Source organism: Eutrema salsugineum, unplaced genomic scaffold, assembly GCF_000478725.1.
Source record: "Eutrema salsugineum unplaced genomic scaffold, Eutsalg1_0 scaffold_3, whole genome shotgun sequence".
Lineage (NCBI taxonomy): Eukaryota > Viridiplantae > Streptophyta > Magnoliopsida > Brassicales > Brassicaceae > Eutrema > Eutrema salsugineum.
Genome location: NW_006256756.1, coordinates 5,294,485 through 5,310,810, shown reverse-complemented (window position 1 = coordinate 5,310,810; position 16,326 = coordinate 5,294,485). Strand labels below are relative to the sequence as shown.

The 16,326-nt window shown below is 36.8% G+C and overlaps 2 protein-coding genes across 2 annotated transcripts; one reads left to right on the top strand and one right to left on the bottom strand.

Moving 5' to 3' along the window:
• Nucleotides 1-537: 537 nt before the first annotated feature.
• On the bottom strand, nucleotides 538-2,372 carry LOC18014873 (nucleoside diphosphate kinase III, chloroplastic/mitochondrial). Its single transcript, XM_024154195.1, has 7 exons — nucleotides 2,178-2,372; nucleotides 1,686-1,826; nucleotides 1,492-1,529; nucleotides 1,362-1,412; nucleotides 1,087-1,254; nucleotides 888-1,000; nucleotides 538-811 (listed from the first exon to the last, which is right to left on the bottom strand). The coding sequence occupies exons 1-7, from the start codon at nucleotides 2,257-2,259 to the stop codon at nucleotides 688-690; spliced, it is 717 nt and encodes a 238-aa protein (XP_024009963.1). The 5' UTR covers nucleotides 2,260-2,372; the 3' UTR covers nucleotides 538-687.
• Nucleotides 2,373-10,770: 8,398 nt separating this feature from the next.
• LOC18014872 (ubiquitin-conjugating enzyme E2 4) lies at nucleotides 10,771-11,546 on the top strand. Its single transcript, XM_024154498.1, has 4 exons — nucleotides 10,771-10,843; nucleotides 10,948-11,075; nucleotides 11,180-11,287; nucleotides 11,394-11,546. Exons 1-4 carry the CDS (start codon nucleotides 10,771-10,773, stop codon nucleotides 11,544-11,546), a joined length of 462 nt encoding a protein of 153 aa, XP_024010266.1.
• Nucleotides 11,547-16,326: the final 4,780 nt, after the last annotated feature.

Genomic DNA, 16,326 nt, shown 5'->3' with positions numbered 1-16,326 from the left:
AACTAACGAGTTTCCCTCTTTTTGTTTTGCAGAATTTGTTTTAAGGTCCTTATTAGTTATATTTCCTTTAATTTTAGTCGAGAACTTTATTAATGTTTCCATTTCGCTTTATCTACTTTTCCAAGAGTCTGTTGCAAGTTTTCTTTCCTTTTCTTGAGTCTCTGTCGACCCTAGAAGGTCAAGGCCGAAGGACTGTTTATAAAGTCTCACATGCGGCATTGTAAGACACAACTTTTTACCCTAAATCAATAAAGAGCGTATTTCTTAGAGCAGCCGCCTCTCTCTCCAAGTTCTTGAACATTTGTGTGGTTTCCCCTTGTGTTCTTGAGTTCACCGACTTATCACAGCCTCTCCATCAGCTGTGTGGCTTCACATCGATCCCTTGGTCATTTTGTTCTACATTCATTCGCTAATCTAAATAAAGAGAACCTCTCGGCCAGTTACTTAGGTTCCATCTCTCCGCACTCAATCATATTTCCATCTAAGTGAAGAGAGCCTCTCGGCCAATCACTCGGATCCATCCCCACTACCCCGATCTTATATCACTCTGATTACTGAGTTCCCCGGGAAATTCAAAACCCAGGATGTGTTTGTATCCGTAATAACTGTTTCTCGTTTTTATTGTTTAGCTAAGAAAAAAAAACAATGTTATTTGATTTAAAAAGAAAGACAAGAGAAAGAGGAGATTTAGTTGTCGCCATAGATCCACTTCTCAGCGTTATTGGTGTAAGAAACAAGTTCTTGAGGCTTAAACCACAGATTGATCTCATCTTTTGCTGTCTCTGGTCCATCACTTCCATGGATTATGTTCCTGCAATTTCACATTTCAATAACCAAACCAAATCTTCACGATCTCGAATATTAGAAAGACAAAAACAGAACATTACCTTCCAACAACAACTGCTAGATCTCCTCGGATTGTTCCAGGCTCAGACTTCTGAGGATCGGTGGCTCCAATCAGTTTACGTCCGTATCTGATCACTCCTTCTCCTTCCCATACCTAAAACGAACGAGTCATCTTAGTCGATTTGCTTAGAGTTTGTTGTTAAATTCAAAAAGCTGAATGTGGAGAGTTTTTTCTCTTACCATGGCGATAACAGGACCAGAGCTAAGGAAGTCACACAAGCCATTGAAGAAAGGTCTTTCCTTGAGATCATGGTAATGCTTCTGTGCGAAATCTTTGGAAGGAACGACGACTTTGATACCAACAAGCTTGAAGCCCTTTCGCTCGAATCGAGAAACGATTTCCGATATCTGGTGATTCACGAGACAAGATTTGCACATATGAATAAAAAACTACACATACACATGAAGACCAATCAAGACTAAGCAGCAAAGCAAGCTTTTTTATTTTTAATTACCAGTCCTCGTTGAACTCCATCAGGTTTGATAGCAATGAAAGTGCGTTCCATCTGATTTGAGCAGAAAAGGTTCAACAACGAAGAACATAGAGCAAAACATATACATAGAAAATGGACGATTATTATTTACCTCAGCAGCAAGAACCTCCTGATCTTGAAGCATCAAGGCTATACCAGAAACAATCAAAAGAAAGCATGTGTCAATACTCTCCCCCACAAACACGATTTTTTAACTAATGGAGTGTGTATCCTATTCAATGTGATTGAGAGAAATCTTTTGGCTACAATTTTTTCCGTTTCTATACAAATAACAATGGTTAAAACCTGCAGCAGGAAGAGCTAAGAGTCCAGTGAGCCAGCTCTTTGAAGCAACACCAGAACCTGATGATCTTGCAAAGTTAGATGCATAGAGAGGCATCTTTCCAGATGCAGAAACCGCTGCTGCTGCACCAATGGCTCGTCCTTCTGAAAAACAATTTCAAGATCTTAAAAAGGTTAATTTTGGCTAAGCAACTTAGGTATGCTATGTATGAGATCCCAAATTCAGATTGTTCTTTTGTAATCATCACAGAGCAATGAATCCATCAGATCAAATAAATTACTCTTCACCAAATTTAACTTCACACTGTTAATAAAGGATTTTATATTAATTTTCATCAAATCCATAAATTGAAACGGATTCGAGAATCAAATTTTGAATAGCGAATGATTCCACAGATTAATCAGACAATCGATCGAGGAATCTAAAGCACATGAACTTATATCTTCGAGATTTTGTACAGAAAACAATAAAACAGAGAGAGAATCGGAACGTACCGGAGAAGAAACGAGCATTTTTAGCTGAAGAAAGAATAGATCTCGCGGCTTTTGAAGCAGATCTGCAGATTTGGGAGCTCATTTTTTTGTTCACAGAGAAAGAGAAAGGTGAGAGAAGAGGAGTGAGAGTGACGACGAATGATAAAAACGGAAGTGAAAGTGAGGCCTCGGAAAATGTGGAGACGGTGAGACTTGTTTGGCGGATTTTATAACCACGTGGTTCGGATCGGGTTTGTATCCAATTGGGTCAGAAAAAAACCCTCCGTAAAACATGTTTATTGCAGGGTTCTTGATGAATTTCTTAAAATTAATTGGAGTTATAATAAATCAAAAACAGAAAATAAAATAATAATCGATCCTTATTTCAGAATTTGAAGAATCGGTTCTTCTAATGACATGTGTTGGTTCGCTAAACCTTTTCTCTCTCTTCTTTTCTTTTTACTTCTTTCTGTATCTCTTTTCTGACTCATCTCTATTAAAAAAACATTAATTCTCCACTCTTTTATTTATAATTAAATATTATTTAAGAATTTTGTATGAATTCTCCTATAAACATGCTCAAGATTTGATTTATCACATGTTCAAGAAGACTTCTAGTAGCCTTGAAATTATTATCCGGTATTCGGTTTCCGATCCTATTCGATCCGTAAAAACTGAATATTTGTGTAGTTCGAATCCGGATCCAGATAATAAAATTAAGTATTCAGTTATTTTGGATATGGATCTGAATAATAGAAAATTTTGAAACCGGATATCCGTTATCCGTTATTTATTTGTTAAATATTTATTTATTTTTTGATAATATTTATTTTTGAGTGTGAAATTTGGATGAGGTAAAAATCAATTTAAAAATCTTTAGACATGCATTCATTTTTTGTTTTAATTATGTTTGAAAATTGTTTTTTTTAAAACTTCTTTATATATGATTGAAATTCATATTGTATGATAATATTTTATTTCAGATTGTAAGAGAAGAACATGAAAATGGATAGCACATGGATATGGAGATAAATTAATCTTTTATTACTATTTTTTCTTTTGCTATGTAAACTTTTAAACTTTGTGCTATTTGAATCCTACTTAGATGCTTTTTAATTTTTGTTATTTGTAACTTTTGTTATGATGATACATTTTAATTATCTACGTTATCTCATTATAATTTTAAAAAATTAAAGATTTTTTTTTCTAAATCAATAAAACCAGATATCCGATCGGATATCTATAAATATTCGGTTCAAATCGGATATCCAGAGTTTTTGGATCCGGATCTGAATAGTAAAATTGATTATCCAGCGGATCCGTATATTTTAAAAATTTTGGATATCCGGCTCCGATCCAGGCCTCTTAGTAAGCCATTTCTGATCCAGTAAAAGCCCTTTGTTGCAGGATCCTCCTATTGTTTTGCTCATAACAATTACAAATTCCTAGAGTGATGATTTTGATTTTTGGTACCAGCAATTGAATTTGGTGTATACAACAAATGTCCTGATTAATAATCTGATATTTTTTAAGAGAAAACTCAATCTTTTTCTAAATTATAGTTAGTATCTATATTGTCAAGACAATCAAAAATTCAAAATTGTGTAGTACAATGATGACCAAGTTGAATTATCTACTATTCATAAATTTAAAATAATGATAGGTATAAAACACAATTTTATAAAATTTAGTGATTAAAAATAATTAAACTAACTCAATAATTTATATTAGAGAGATGTGAATAACCCAACAATGATTTGGAATTTATACATTTTCAATGCTTTAAATACTTGCAGAATTATTTTTTGCAGCAAATTAAAAAATACATTTATCGCAAAATGAGTTGTTTATAGTTGTAACTAAAAACTGATATAGTTAGGGGGTGTGAATGGTAAAAACTTATAATCGTATTTAAGAAGAGTTATGAGGGAAATATAAGAGGGAAAGGAAAAGTTATTATAAAATTAAATAAACTCAAATTATTACTTTTTATTTCATTCTTATGTTACTTCTTTTACCACATTGTTTCAAATTAATGTAAAGTTGTGATGTTTTTTTTTTCTTAACAGGTTTTTTTTATATGGGTTATTAAAGGGGGATAAATTTATTAATATATATTTTTTAGACTTTCTGAAAAGATGTCTCTCAAATAATATGACTGGTAACAATAAATGTGGAACCAAAAATCTCTCATTATAACACGAAAAAACTTTCTGATAAATTTTGGTTTTGACTTTCTTATAGTTTTTGGTATTTGCATAAAAATGATTAAGAAAAAGAAATTTACAAGCTTTTAGGATTAACATAAATCCAAATGTTTGAATTGAATTTTTAAAAAGAATATTTTTTTTTATTGTAGGAAAACTAAATGTTTCAAAACTTGATTAATGAGTTTATGAAAAACAACAACCAAACACTTTTTAAAAATCTACACTAGTTCAAGAACATATGGATATTTATTATTATATACTTATTTGTGTAGTGATTTGATGATGTGTCCCGCTCACAGCGATTTTCACAGTGTTTCGCTTACGTGTTAGCTCCAGAATGAATTTCAGCTATAAAAAGACTATTTAACCCTATTTTGCAATTACATGTCATTTTTTTATTGGTTCTTATCTAATGATGTGTAAAAAAAAACATAAAACAAACCGGTCTAAATTATTATGGTTTAATGTTCAATTTCATAGTCAATCAAACCGTTTTTAAAATTCTATATATCTCTTAGGGCATTTCCAACCTACCTCTATTTTAGAGGTGAAAATAGAGATTATGCTCCAACCCACCTCTATTTACACATCTAAAATAGAGATTACTATTTTTTCCTCCAAATATAGAGGGACTCTATTTTTTCCCTCTATAATAGAAGTGGAATTTTTTATTTGTAAAATAATCTTTTAACTTTTAAATCTTTTTATTTATGCAAAAAGTATAATTTTTTGTGAATATAAATATGATAATTTTGGTTATAATTTAAAAAAACATATAATATTATTAAATATAAAAATTTTCATTGAAATTAAACTACAAAAAGTAATTGCAAATTAAAAATACATAAAAATAAACGAAAAATAACAGCAATTTTTTTTTTAATTTATGAATTTTAACTTCTAATATTATTATAATATGTTGAAACTTTCATAAAAAAGTAACACAAATGGGATTAATTTAAAAAATTTAGTAGTCAAAGGTTACTATTACTATAATTTATGAAAACTTTTATAAAAAGTAAAATAAAAGATTAATTCACAAATTTTATTTATCAAAGTTAGTATTATAATTTATATAAAGTTTTGTAAAAAAATAAGTGGAGTCAATTCATAAATTTTATTAATAAAAGGTGTTAATAACAAATAACAAAAAAAATATATTGAGAATATTCCTTTTTAGAGAGAAAAATAGAGGTAACTATTTGAGACAAATGCATCTCTATTTTAGAGTTCCTCTATTTTAGAGAAAAAAATAGAGGCAACCATTGGAGAAATATCGTGTTTACTATTTCTTATGTTTCTAAAATTTAGAAAAAATCTAACACAAATGTTAAAAGAAACAAAAAATAGAAACTACTTAAAAAGTAATGGAATGTTGTTTCAAAACAAAAAAAACTGAAATTTTTAAAAAAATTCTAACTAAAAAGTTAAAAAAAAAAAAAATATCTAACTAATGAAATGACGGTATTTGTGATGTTTGAAACACATAAAACAATGATAAAAATCGAACAAGTTCATATGATACTTCAAAAAATTAGATCTAAAATATATAGAAAAGTGATCCAAAGATCTCAAAACTATTTAAACTAAATTATTTAGAGGGTAGTTTTGAAAATAAGGACGTTTTTAAGTTTTAATTTGAGAAAAGGGTAGTTTTAAGTTTTAATTGGTCGGGGTAGGGACATATTTTCATAATGGCAGACTTACCCTTCTTTCTGAGAGAGAGAGAGACAGTGCAGTCTGTTCCTTAGAGAGAGATAGACGCAGAAAATATCGTGGGTCCCAGGTGAAATCTACGTCCGGGCGCGTAACAGGCGGGAAGAGAGCACTCACACGCGTGATTGGGTCGTTTTTTGGGCCTGATTTCGAATTTGGAATGAAATTCCCAAAAACCACCTTACTGGGCCTCGGTTATGGGCCGGAAACTACCCAACTATTTACACGAAAAACTTCCTTTCCCATTCTCTTTTTAATTTTGGCGGGAAAATTGTGGGTAATTAGCAATAATGGAGATAAATTGGTAAAAATATGAAACAAAGTATCCTAACCAAATTAGAAACCCTAGTTTCCCTTTCCAGAAGATGTTGAAATTGAAGGGGAAATTATGCGATGATCAAGAGGACAACAACCACGGTTAGTTACTTAATCCTATTATTGTACACCCATAGATTTGTCATTGTTATTTTCGAATTTTTTTTCGGTCTGGTGTTCGCTATTTGCCAATAGTTTTATAGATATGGTGTTCACGAATTGCAGTGGATGCGTTCATTCTTGTTATGGCGGGAACGTGGATAAGGTACTATACAGGAGAATGGGATTTCAAAATGGACATATCTCGTCGTGGAAGGTGCATAAATTGCAAAGATGTGTCCGGACCAGATGATTTGAGAAATCTGATTGCGCATGAGTTCGGATTAGACACGAGAGTTGTTTCGGTGGAGATTTCCTACTGGTTTGATGATGTTCTAGCTGAGCTTAATGGTGATGGGAGTTGTCCATGTGTAATAGTTACTCCTCGAGAGTTCAAATTCTTCCTTTCGCTGCATAAGTCTGACAAGTCTGTGAATTTATTTGTCACATTCAAGGAGTCAGTAAATGGTGAAATGGTGAGATTGAAACGGAAGGAAAGTCTTGAAGTTCAAATTGCGAGGGAACGGCGAAAGTCCTTAGGGCCAACAAACTTCATTGCCTCTTCTTCGGCTGAGTCTAGACAACCCGATGATGAAGCAGATGATGAAGATATCGATGATTGTTTGCTGATATCACATGCGGAGAAAGTAGAGGCAGAGGCCGCAATGAACACCTCCAAAGGTGTACAACCTGAAGCTGTCTATGTAATCCATCCTCAAATGGGATTAAAAATGTCCCAGGAATCAGAGAAAGTACAGGCTGAGGCCAGCACTAACACCTCCGTTAATGTAAAACCGGATGTTCCAAGTCACGCTGTCTCTGTTAACACCCCTGAGTTGGAATTAAAAATGTCCCAGGAATCAGACGAGGCGAGAGATTCGGAAGAGAAGGAAGCTGATGATGTTGACGATGCCGAATACGGCTCTGATGATGATTATGATCCGGATTATGATTTTGACTGGTGGAATGATTACGTACTAGCAGATGGTAAGGGTTTCCATTCTAAACCTGGATTTGATGAGGATAAGAATGACTGTGGTAGTTCAGGGGGTTGTGGAAGTACTCGCGGAAGTGAGCCGAGTGATTCAAACCATATGGACAACTCTATTGTCTTAACGGAGAGTCCTATTCATTTTCCTGGAAGAAAAAGGACTGTATGTGAGAATGTTCTGGCTCCCCATGGAGATGATGATGATTTTGTGCAGACTCCGACAGGTGATGTCAGTTGGGGGCGTCAGAATGGCGGTGCAGAGCTGAAGAAAGCGATTAAACGTACAAAACTATATGGATTTCCGGATGTGGCACCAGTCTCTGATGAAATGGCAGGGGATTTCGATGAACTTGATTTGTCAAATGAAGATGGAGAGATATGGGTTGGAAAAAATTTCAGGAACAAGGAACACTTTAAAATCACGTTGGCCATCAATGCGCTGAAGAATATAGTGACGTTCGAATTCAAAAAGCATGCGAAGAAGTACACAGTCGCCGAATGTCCATCAAAGATATGTGATTGGAGAGTGTTGGGGGGTCAAGTTGGCGAGTCGGCGTTGTATGAGGTGAGGAAGGCATGTTTGAAGCATACATGCCACCCGGATACAAGAAAGAAATTTTCTAAACATGCTACTTCTAAAGTCATGGCGGCTCTGCTGAAGTCTAAGTATGTGAATGCAATAGTTGGGCCACGTGCGAGTCAGCTACCTGCGATTGTTCTCTCCGAATATAATATTACAGCCTCATACTGGAAATGCTGGAAAGCTAAGGAGCTGGCTATATACTCTGCTCACGGAACAGAGGAGACTTCTTTCAAATTATTACCGATTTACCTCCATGTGCTCAAGTATGCTAACCCCGGCACCATAACGCATTTGATAACCGAGAGCGAGAGAGATGAAAAAGATGGAAAATGTATTACCAGGTTTAAGTCCGTATTTATGGCATTGGCTGCGTGTATATCTGGATGGAAACATTTGAAACAAGTAGTTGTTGTTGATGGGACTCACCTGACTGGTAAGTATAAGGGTTGTCTATTAACGGCCAGTGGACAAGATTCTAATTACCAGGTATTTCCAATAGCGTTCGCCGTTGTCGATGCAGAGTCTGACAAGACGTGGAGGAGGTTCTTTGAGAAGTTGTTAGAAATTATTCCAGATTCCTCTGATCTTACTATTATCTCGGATAGGCACGGTGGAATTGCCAAAGCTAAAAAGAAATGGTATCCACAGTCACACCACAGTGCATGTCTTGTCCATATCCAGAGAAATGTTCACGGTAAATACAAAGGTTCCGGTCAGAAAGGGTTGGTCGGAAAGACTGGAGAAGCGTTCACAGTTTCTAATTTCAAGAAACTATACGCAAGGCTGAAGGATGTTGATTATGGTTTTTGGGAGTACATGGAAAAAATCTCTCTTGCGCTGTGGACTAGATCACACTTTTCTGGTCAGAGGTATAATATGACCTCCAGTAACATTGCAGAGTCTCTGAACAATGCATTATTCGCTGCAAGAGACAGTCCAATCGTTGCAATGCTAGAATTTATCAGGCGAATGTTAAGTAGGTGGCTTGAATGCAGAAGAGAGAAAATTCAAAAGATGGATGGTGACATCACAGAAGAAGTTGACAAGTTAATGAACCTTCAGTAGGAAAAATCTGCTGCACTATCGGTTCAAGGCATTTCTTTGTGGGAGGTTGAAGTGAGTTCTGAGTTTGGTGTACGGCGGCTTGTTGATCTCCTAAACAAAACATGCTCATGTCTAGAGTTTCAGACATTGAAATACCCTTGCCGACATGCGATGGCCGCGGCTAGGCTTCGGCAAGTGGAGTACAGCAGTTTGGTTGATCCAATTCTTAAGAAATCAATTTGGAGTGCAACAGTTTGTGGAAAAATCCTACCAGTGCCCGACCCTGACGACATTCGTATCCCAGCAGAGGTGCGTGACCTTAATATTATGCCACCTAAGTCAAAACGTCCATCAGGAAGGCCTACGACGAAGAGAAAACTTTCAGCAGGAGAGTATCCTCAGGTTAGTGTACACTAAACTATAATTTTTTTCCTAGTCCTACTGATTAATGATTACTGATTACTGATTACTGATATACGCTGTTGCAGGTTGCGAAAAAAAAGAAGCCAAACAAATGCTCGAGATGTGGAAATCCCGGCCATAACCGGGCAAAATGCAAGGAACCATTGGGTTAACCGGGTGTGGCTTTTGTGTGTCTCTTGTTGCTTTTTTTGTGGGGATGTTGCTTTGTTTTTCGGGTTTGTTTCTAGCGTACACTATGTTTCCCTCTATTTAAACTTGGAAAGGCATGAACTATGTTATATTTGTTATGAAATTTATGATGTTTACTGGACAGGGTGTACACAGTGTGTACACCCTTGTCGGTGGACACAGTTTGTGGACACTGTGATCTCGCTTTGTTTTTCAGGTTTGTTTCTAGCGTACACTATGTTTCCCTATATTTAAACTTGGAAAGGCATGAACTATGTTATATTAGGCGTATCTATGAAATTGATGATGTTTACTGGTCAAGGGTGTACACCCTTGACAGTGGACACAGTTTGTGTACACTGTGATGGTGGACAACATCAATCAGTTTACATCATATAGTGTATTTGCATTATGGCTTATTTATAACTTTACATTTATATGGTCACGCATATAAATTTAGGTGTATGGACGTTATGTTTAGGGTTTAGGGTTATGTTTAGGGTTTAGGGTTTAGGGCTTAGGGTTTACGATGTAGGGTTTACGTATCAAAATAATTATCAAAGACATGGTTCTGGATCAAAAGAATTATCAAAGACATGGTAGTATAGCAGAGAAAGAAAACATTATCAAAGACATGGTTCTGGATCAAAATAATTATCAAAGACATGGTTCTATAGCAGAGAAAGAAAACATTATATAGAAAACGGACAATGATCGTGTCTTTGAATTGAAATTGTAGGACAGGACAGGTCGAATAAACGGTTTTTTCAAAAAGCAAGTCATTACGATTTTGAAAATTGCTTTAATGAAACCAGTGTATGAGGAATAAACACGACCCAAAAAAATCAATTTGGAAATTACTAAAACTAATTAAGTACCTTTTTTGAAACCTGTTGCACCGTTTGACCGACTCGTTTCCCTTCTTTACTTTATAATGTTTTTCCTGTCGTCTTCTATAAAAACTGTCCCCTGCCTTCTTCTTTAGTGAAACAAGTTTCCGGAGACAGAAAAAGGTAATAACAGCAAAAGTTAATTACACAGAAACTTAATATTTACTTTCTAAACATGTACTCTGCCAAAGTGATCTCATTGCAATTGAAGGAAGTGGAGAGGAAAAACAGTCCATGTTTCAGTACAGGTATTTGATGGTTCATTTGAAAAAAGGGGATTAGTTTAGTTTTAGTTTTTCAGGATCGGTCTTTTACATCGTCTACCTAATTAGTGTTTTGCCGATTTCATTAGGACCTGTGGGTGAGGACTTGTATCACTGGGAAGCTATCATAACGGGCCCTAAAGGTTCACCCTATGAGAATGGTGTTTTCAAACTAGACATTCACTTTCCGCTTGACTACCCTTTCGCGCCTCCTAGGGTAAGGATTGAAGCATATCATTTCTCTCTCAAATTGCTGTATTTTTAGGGTTTAGGATTTAGTCAATAAAGATTTCAATTACTAATAACACTGATTTTTTTCAGGTGATGTTCAAAACAAAAGTGTATCACCCAAACGTTAATATTTATGGGAACATTTTTCTGAAGATGTTGAACCCAACTCACTTCAGGACCAACAACAGCATCAATGATGTATTTTTACATATCAAAGAAATAAATCGTTATTGTGTTTTATGGAATATAATATTAATTCCGTTTAAATAAGGGATTAACTGTGTTTACATGTATATGTAATCAGGTACTGACGGAAATACACCAAATGTTAACTGCCCCCCAAATAGGGGAAGGACACTTTTTTGTTGAAGAAATTGCTAGGATTTACGTGGAAGACAGGGCTGCTTTTGAAACCACTGCATTTGCGTGGACGGTGGAGCACGCCGGAGGAGCATAAACTCCTTAATTGTACTTTTAATTATGTTTGTTGAATTGTGTATTTTGTTTTGGAAAATAATAAGACCTCTATTTTGTTTGTTGGGAAGTTTATGACTTCATATTAACTTTTTAATATCAATTTCTGGTTTTTATGTTTACGATTTGATAAATTGTCGAAGCATAAATTGTTCAACGATTTCATGAAACATAAGTCACCGAATATTAATTGAAAGATTGTTCATTACATACTAAAAAGGAAATATATGTGTACACTTCATAAAGTGTACATATACTCGTGTACACTTCCAAAGGTGTACAGCATAAACTTATTTTTAAAGCATTTCGCAGATACGCCTAGCACACCAATATATGAAGCAACCATTGCAAAGTACTCGGATCTCAGGTTTGAAATGATCAAATGCACAATCAGGCAGCTTGATGACGTCGTCGTTTGGATATGAAAATGAGTTTGAGTACGTATCCATGTATGCAGTTCCGTAATATGAAATCTCAAGAATTAACTCCTCACCTAATTGTCGCACGCGTTCTGACTGTAGACTTCCGTGATGCGTTGCCAACAGTTGCGATGTTTGGCTTGCGGAACAAGGGTCACCCAAGCGAACGCTGAACATGGCCGACGCCAGGGTCGAGAGAGCGTCGGTGGGAACATTTGGTTCCAGCATGGTCCTACTTGCAATGAGATCTGCGCCTCTGGTTGCAAGTCTCAGGGCTTCCCAGTATCTTGCCTCAGGGTTTCCACTCGCCAAACATTTCAGAAAGAATGGGCGTCTTTCCGTTCCAGGGCATATGTCGCTGGGGACACAGCAAAGGGCATAAATGTTGGAAGCTTTGAGGACATCGTCGATGAAAACAAGCCGGAGGGTGCGCTTTCCAGCGCGCACAAATGGTCCGAGTCGGCAAAATGCTTCACTGCCGAGCCTTTTGAGGATTTCGATAAGAATTTCATCATGCAAGTCTGGGAGCGACATGTTCGGTTTAGGGTTTGTTATGTTTGGTTTAGAGTTTGTTTTCGGTGGAAAGGAGGCAAGTTTTGGTAAGACAAAGCAAAATCATCATATATGGACTTCACTGGTGTGTGGTTGGGAGGGTGGAGAATTTATTATACGGTTGAAAATAATATAATAGTGTACTCCCTTTTAGTAAATATTTCACCTAACCGTTTTGTACCCCCAATTTTTTAGAATAATGGTCAGTTCGCTTTTATTAAAGTGCCCGAAACTAGTAGTTACATTTATAATGTAGTGCGACGTGTTGGGGTCAGTTTAGCAGTTATTGAAGTGGCTCTTATCTGTATACCAACCACGAATTAGGACATTTATATATCTATCCACCTTGTCTACAAATAAAGCGAATCAAATTTATTTTTCACCAAAGTGAAACAACAATGCACTACTTAGACGATGATGTTTTAGGGTTAATAGTAAAGAAACTAGCTGAGGATGATTCCTATCATCTTGGCCCCTTTATTCGCGCAGCAAAACGTGGAAGAGCCATCGCGTTCACCGACGACGTGTTACGGTCTGCAGACATCTCTCGATTGGTTGACTCACCGCTCGACGTATCCCCTAGGAGCCCTTACCGCCCATTCTTTGAGCGTTGTCTTGGCGCCTGTAATCCACGAGCTATTTATTTCGAAGCCATTAGAGTTGCCGTGAGTGAGCGAAGATTGTATTCAGCGATTACAATGCTTAACGACTTGTCCCATGTGATAAACATGCTACTTTCGCATGTGCCATGTTTGAAATTTGCGTCGGTCGTCCACGAAGGGCTAAAAAACTCCTCACCTATGTATTCACTCACCACGTCCCTTATGCGGCTTATGAAATGAAGCTGTTAGCGCACGACGTTATACGTCACGTATGGGAGTTCGCACTAGGGCCGTTTCAAGATCCGTGGGGTAGCCTTTGGTCCTTCCCCATCACCCTACAAGAAGAACCTATATCGGAGTGTGTTGATGACCATTACGATGGCTCAAATACACCAGACTGCGAGTATTGCCTTCTACAATGCACGGCTCTGCGCATAAGATATTTACTTTAGTTTAGTTATTTTAATTGCAAGTACTTGTTTAATTTTTGTAATAAATTTAAGGTGGAAACTAAGTGAACATCACTTGACGAACTTATTGTAACAAGTAGCTACTAACAACTTAACTAGTTGTAACAATGTAACTACTACTTTAATTTCTGTAGTTGGTAAACATCACTTCACAAACTTATTGTAATATTACTTCTGTTCAACTACACACTAATTGTCTTACCATTAACTGTTTCTCAACTACAACTACCCATCCAATTCAATATATAGTTTCATAAAATTGCGAAGAAAGTTCACCCTACACAAACCCTATAACCTTCCCAAAATATGCCAGATTTACCAGATTTACCAGATCATATTTTCGAAATCATTGTCAAGAAAGTTGCTGAGTCTGACTGCATCTACCTTGGACCGATTATTCTGGCAGGGACCCGTGGTAGAGACATTGCGTTTAGCGTGGAAGTACTCAGATCGGCATACCTATGGACATTGCATGACACACCATCTCAGATATACCCTGGTGGAGTATATCGGCCTTTATTCCTGCGCTGCTTAGCATCGAGAAATCCACGGGCCATATTGGTCGAAGCTATAAGGTTCGTGTCAACAGAGGAGAAGATCTATACCGCCATCAGGATGCTAAATAAGCTCGTTCCATCAGACGTCTATGCCACTTACAGCTGTGCCATTTTGCAAATGTGCGTGGGTTGCCCTAACAGAGGGAAAAAACTTCTAAAGATGGTTTTCAGGTATCACTATCCCCATGATTTTCGTGAAATTCTTGAAGTCGCCGAAGATATAGTATATTTATTCTGGTCATTTTGCCCACGTAATAAACATACATACGAGAAAACGTTCAGGTACCCTAGTCTCATTCATGAAGACTACTCTGCGTCGTGCGAAGTGTATCACGAGAATGTGCATTACATTGTTACATGTGAAAATTGTTATCTTAGATGTTCGGCAGAACGCATAGCAAAAATGCTTTAGTACCGATGTGCTATTGTTACATGTTGTGGTTATTTCAAAAATAAATATGAAGTTTAAATACAGCCTTATGTCTAACAGCCTTATGTCCAAAAAGGGTTTCCAATCCCGTATACCAATGTTGGTGTACGTTTACGAACCCGTATACCAATGTTGGTGTACGTTTACGAACCCGTATACCAATGTTAGTGTACGCTTACGATCCCGTATTCATCGTTCTTTAAAAATGTGTAATGTTACTTTATTTTCAACCTGTTTTATGTTTCCAATCTATATCTGATCCCGTTTACGTAAGTAGGTGTACGTCTTTAGGTATACGGTATTAGGTATACGTAAGTAGGTGTATGTCTATAGGTATACTGTAATAGGTGTACATAAATAATTACAGTGAATAGGTGTACATAACTAATTACTGCCCTAGACGAAATGATATTCTGGCACTTTCATTTAGATATTGGGAATGGCTAAATTCTCCATATTTAAAAAAAATGCTAAGAGCTATGATAAAATCATCATAAGTGCCATAAATATCATAAAATCAAATACTAATTCTCCGTAGATTATGTTTGTACAAAAGTAAGACTTGCAACTAAAAAACGAAAGCAGACAAGCAATTTCAAAAACATCAGTTGTAGTTCGGAACACTAAGACAACATAAATAATTAACGACACACGAATGCAACAAAATACTAAGATTACGGCTTTCACCAATCGAGCATGACCGGCCAGCTTGGAACGACGTTCCTAATGAAGCGGAAGAACCTTTGGGTCTCTTGGGCCCAGAAACAGGTTGTGCACTTTGGCTGCTTAAAGTCTTCTCTAAACTACTGGAGCCAGTAATTGATAACCCCGCACTGACAGGTGTACAGCGCAAGGAATCTCGGATGAAAGGCAGCCGCTTTCTCAGTGAAATCCACTGGCAAATCGAAATTCCATCCGTGTGGAACGTCGGCCAGCAACAACCGGCTCATCCTCCTCCGGTTTTGCACCGTGAGCCTGCCCAAATACTCCTCTGCACGGACGAAGTCTTCCGGCACAGCTCTGAGCCACATCGCGTACACAAAAAGGGCTCGGTCGTAGCCTCCCTCCGCAGCAGCCCTTATCAATTCCACGCCTTCACCATCGTGGAAGAAAAAGTAGGCTTGCATCCCCCTCTCGAAAATAACCCCTGGATTACCCGCGTCATAGAATCTCCTCATCATCGCTGGGTAATGTGGAACCGCCGCTTGTTCATGCACGATTTCGGCGGGATCAATGGCTCGATAGAAACCCCTGCTTTTGCCGATACGGTTGAAACGAGAACAAACAGCACAGAGGCGGGCTATTTCCCTTATAGTTGGGTTTGTAGCGGCCAGAATTTGTTCCAGCAATTCATCAGGGAGTGAGAGAAGATATGAAAAATCACCATCACCACCTCTGCTTCTCCTTGGAACCATCGTTTATTTCGGTAAAAAGAGAAAAGATAAGAAAATGTAATGAGGAAGAGGAGAAAGGATTGAAAATGGTATGAAAGAGGAAGTTATGATGGTTCTAAGTAGGCAGTTACGGTGAAAGGATTGAATTTAAAGAGGTAGTAGTGCGGTTTTAATAGAGCCGAATAGCTGTCTTTGAAGAGAGACGTTGAAAAGAGACGAAAATGTGTCTTTTCGTTTACCGGCAAAATTAAATTACCACAATAAATACAGAGAATTATCAAATCAAAGCAAATTTCACCATTAAACTTTTTTGAGGAATGATTTAAATTAATTTTTGAT

Excerpts from the sequence above, each read along its gene's own strand:
- LOC18014873 (XM_024154195.1), bottom strand. The coding sequence starts at position 2,259 with ATGAGCTCCCAAATCTGCAGATCTGCTTCAAAAGCCGCGAGATCTATT. Across the intron at positions 1,255-1,361 it reads ATGGAGTTCAACGAGGACTG|ATATCGGAAATCGTTTCTCG; the intron begins GTAATTAAAAAT and ends GTGAATCACCAG. Across the intron at positions 812-887 it reads CTAGCAGTTGTTGTTGGAAG|GAACATAATCCATGGAAGTG; the intron begins GTAATGTTCTGT and ends GTGAAATTGCAG.
- LOC18014872 (XM_024154498.1), top strand. The coding sequence starts at position 10,771 with ATGTACTCTGCCAAAGTGATCTCATTGCAATTGAAGGAAGTGGAGAGG. Across the intron at positions 10,844-10,947 it reads CAGTCCATGTTTCAGTACAG|GACCTGTGGGTGAGGACTTG; the intron begins GTATTTGATGGT and ends CGATTTCATTAG. Across the intron at positions 11,288-11,393 it reads CCAACAACAGCATCAATGAT|GTACTGACGGAAATACACCA; the intron begins GTATTTTTACAT and ends ATATGTAATCAG.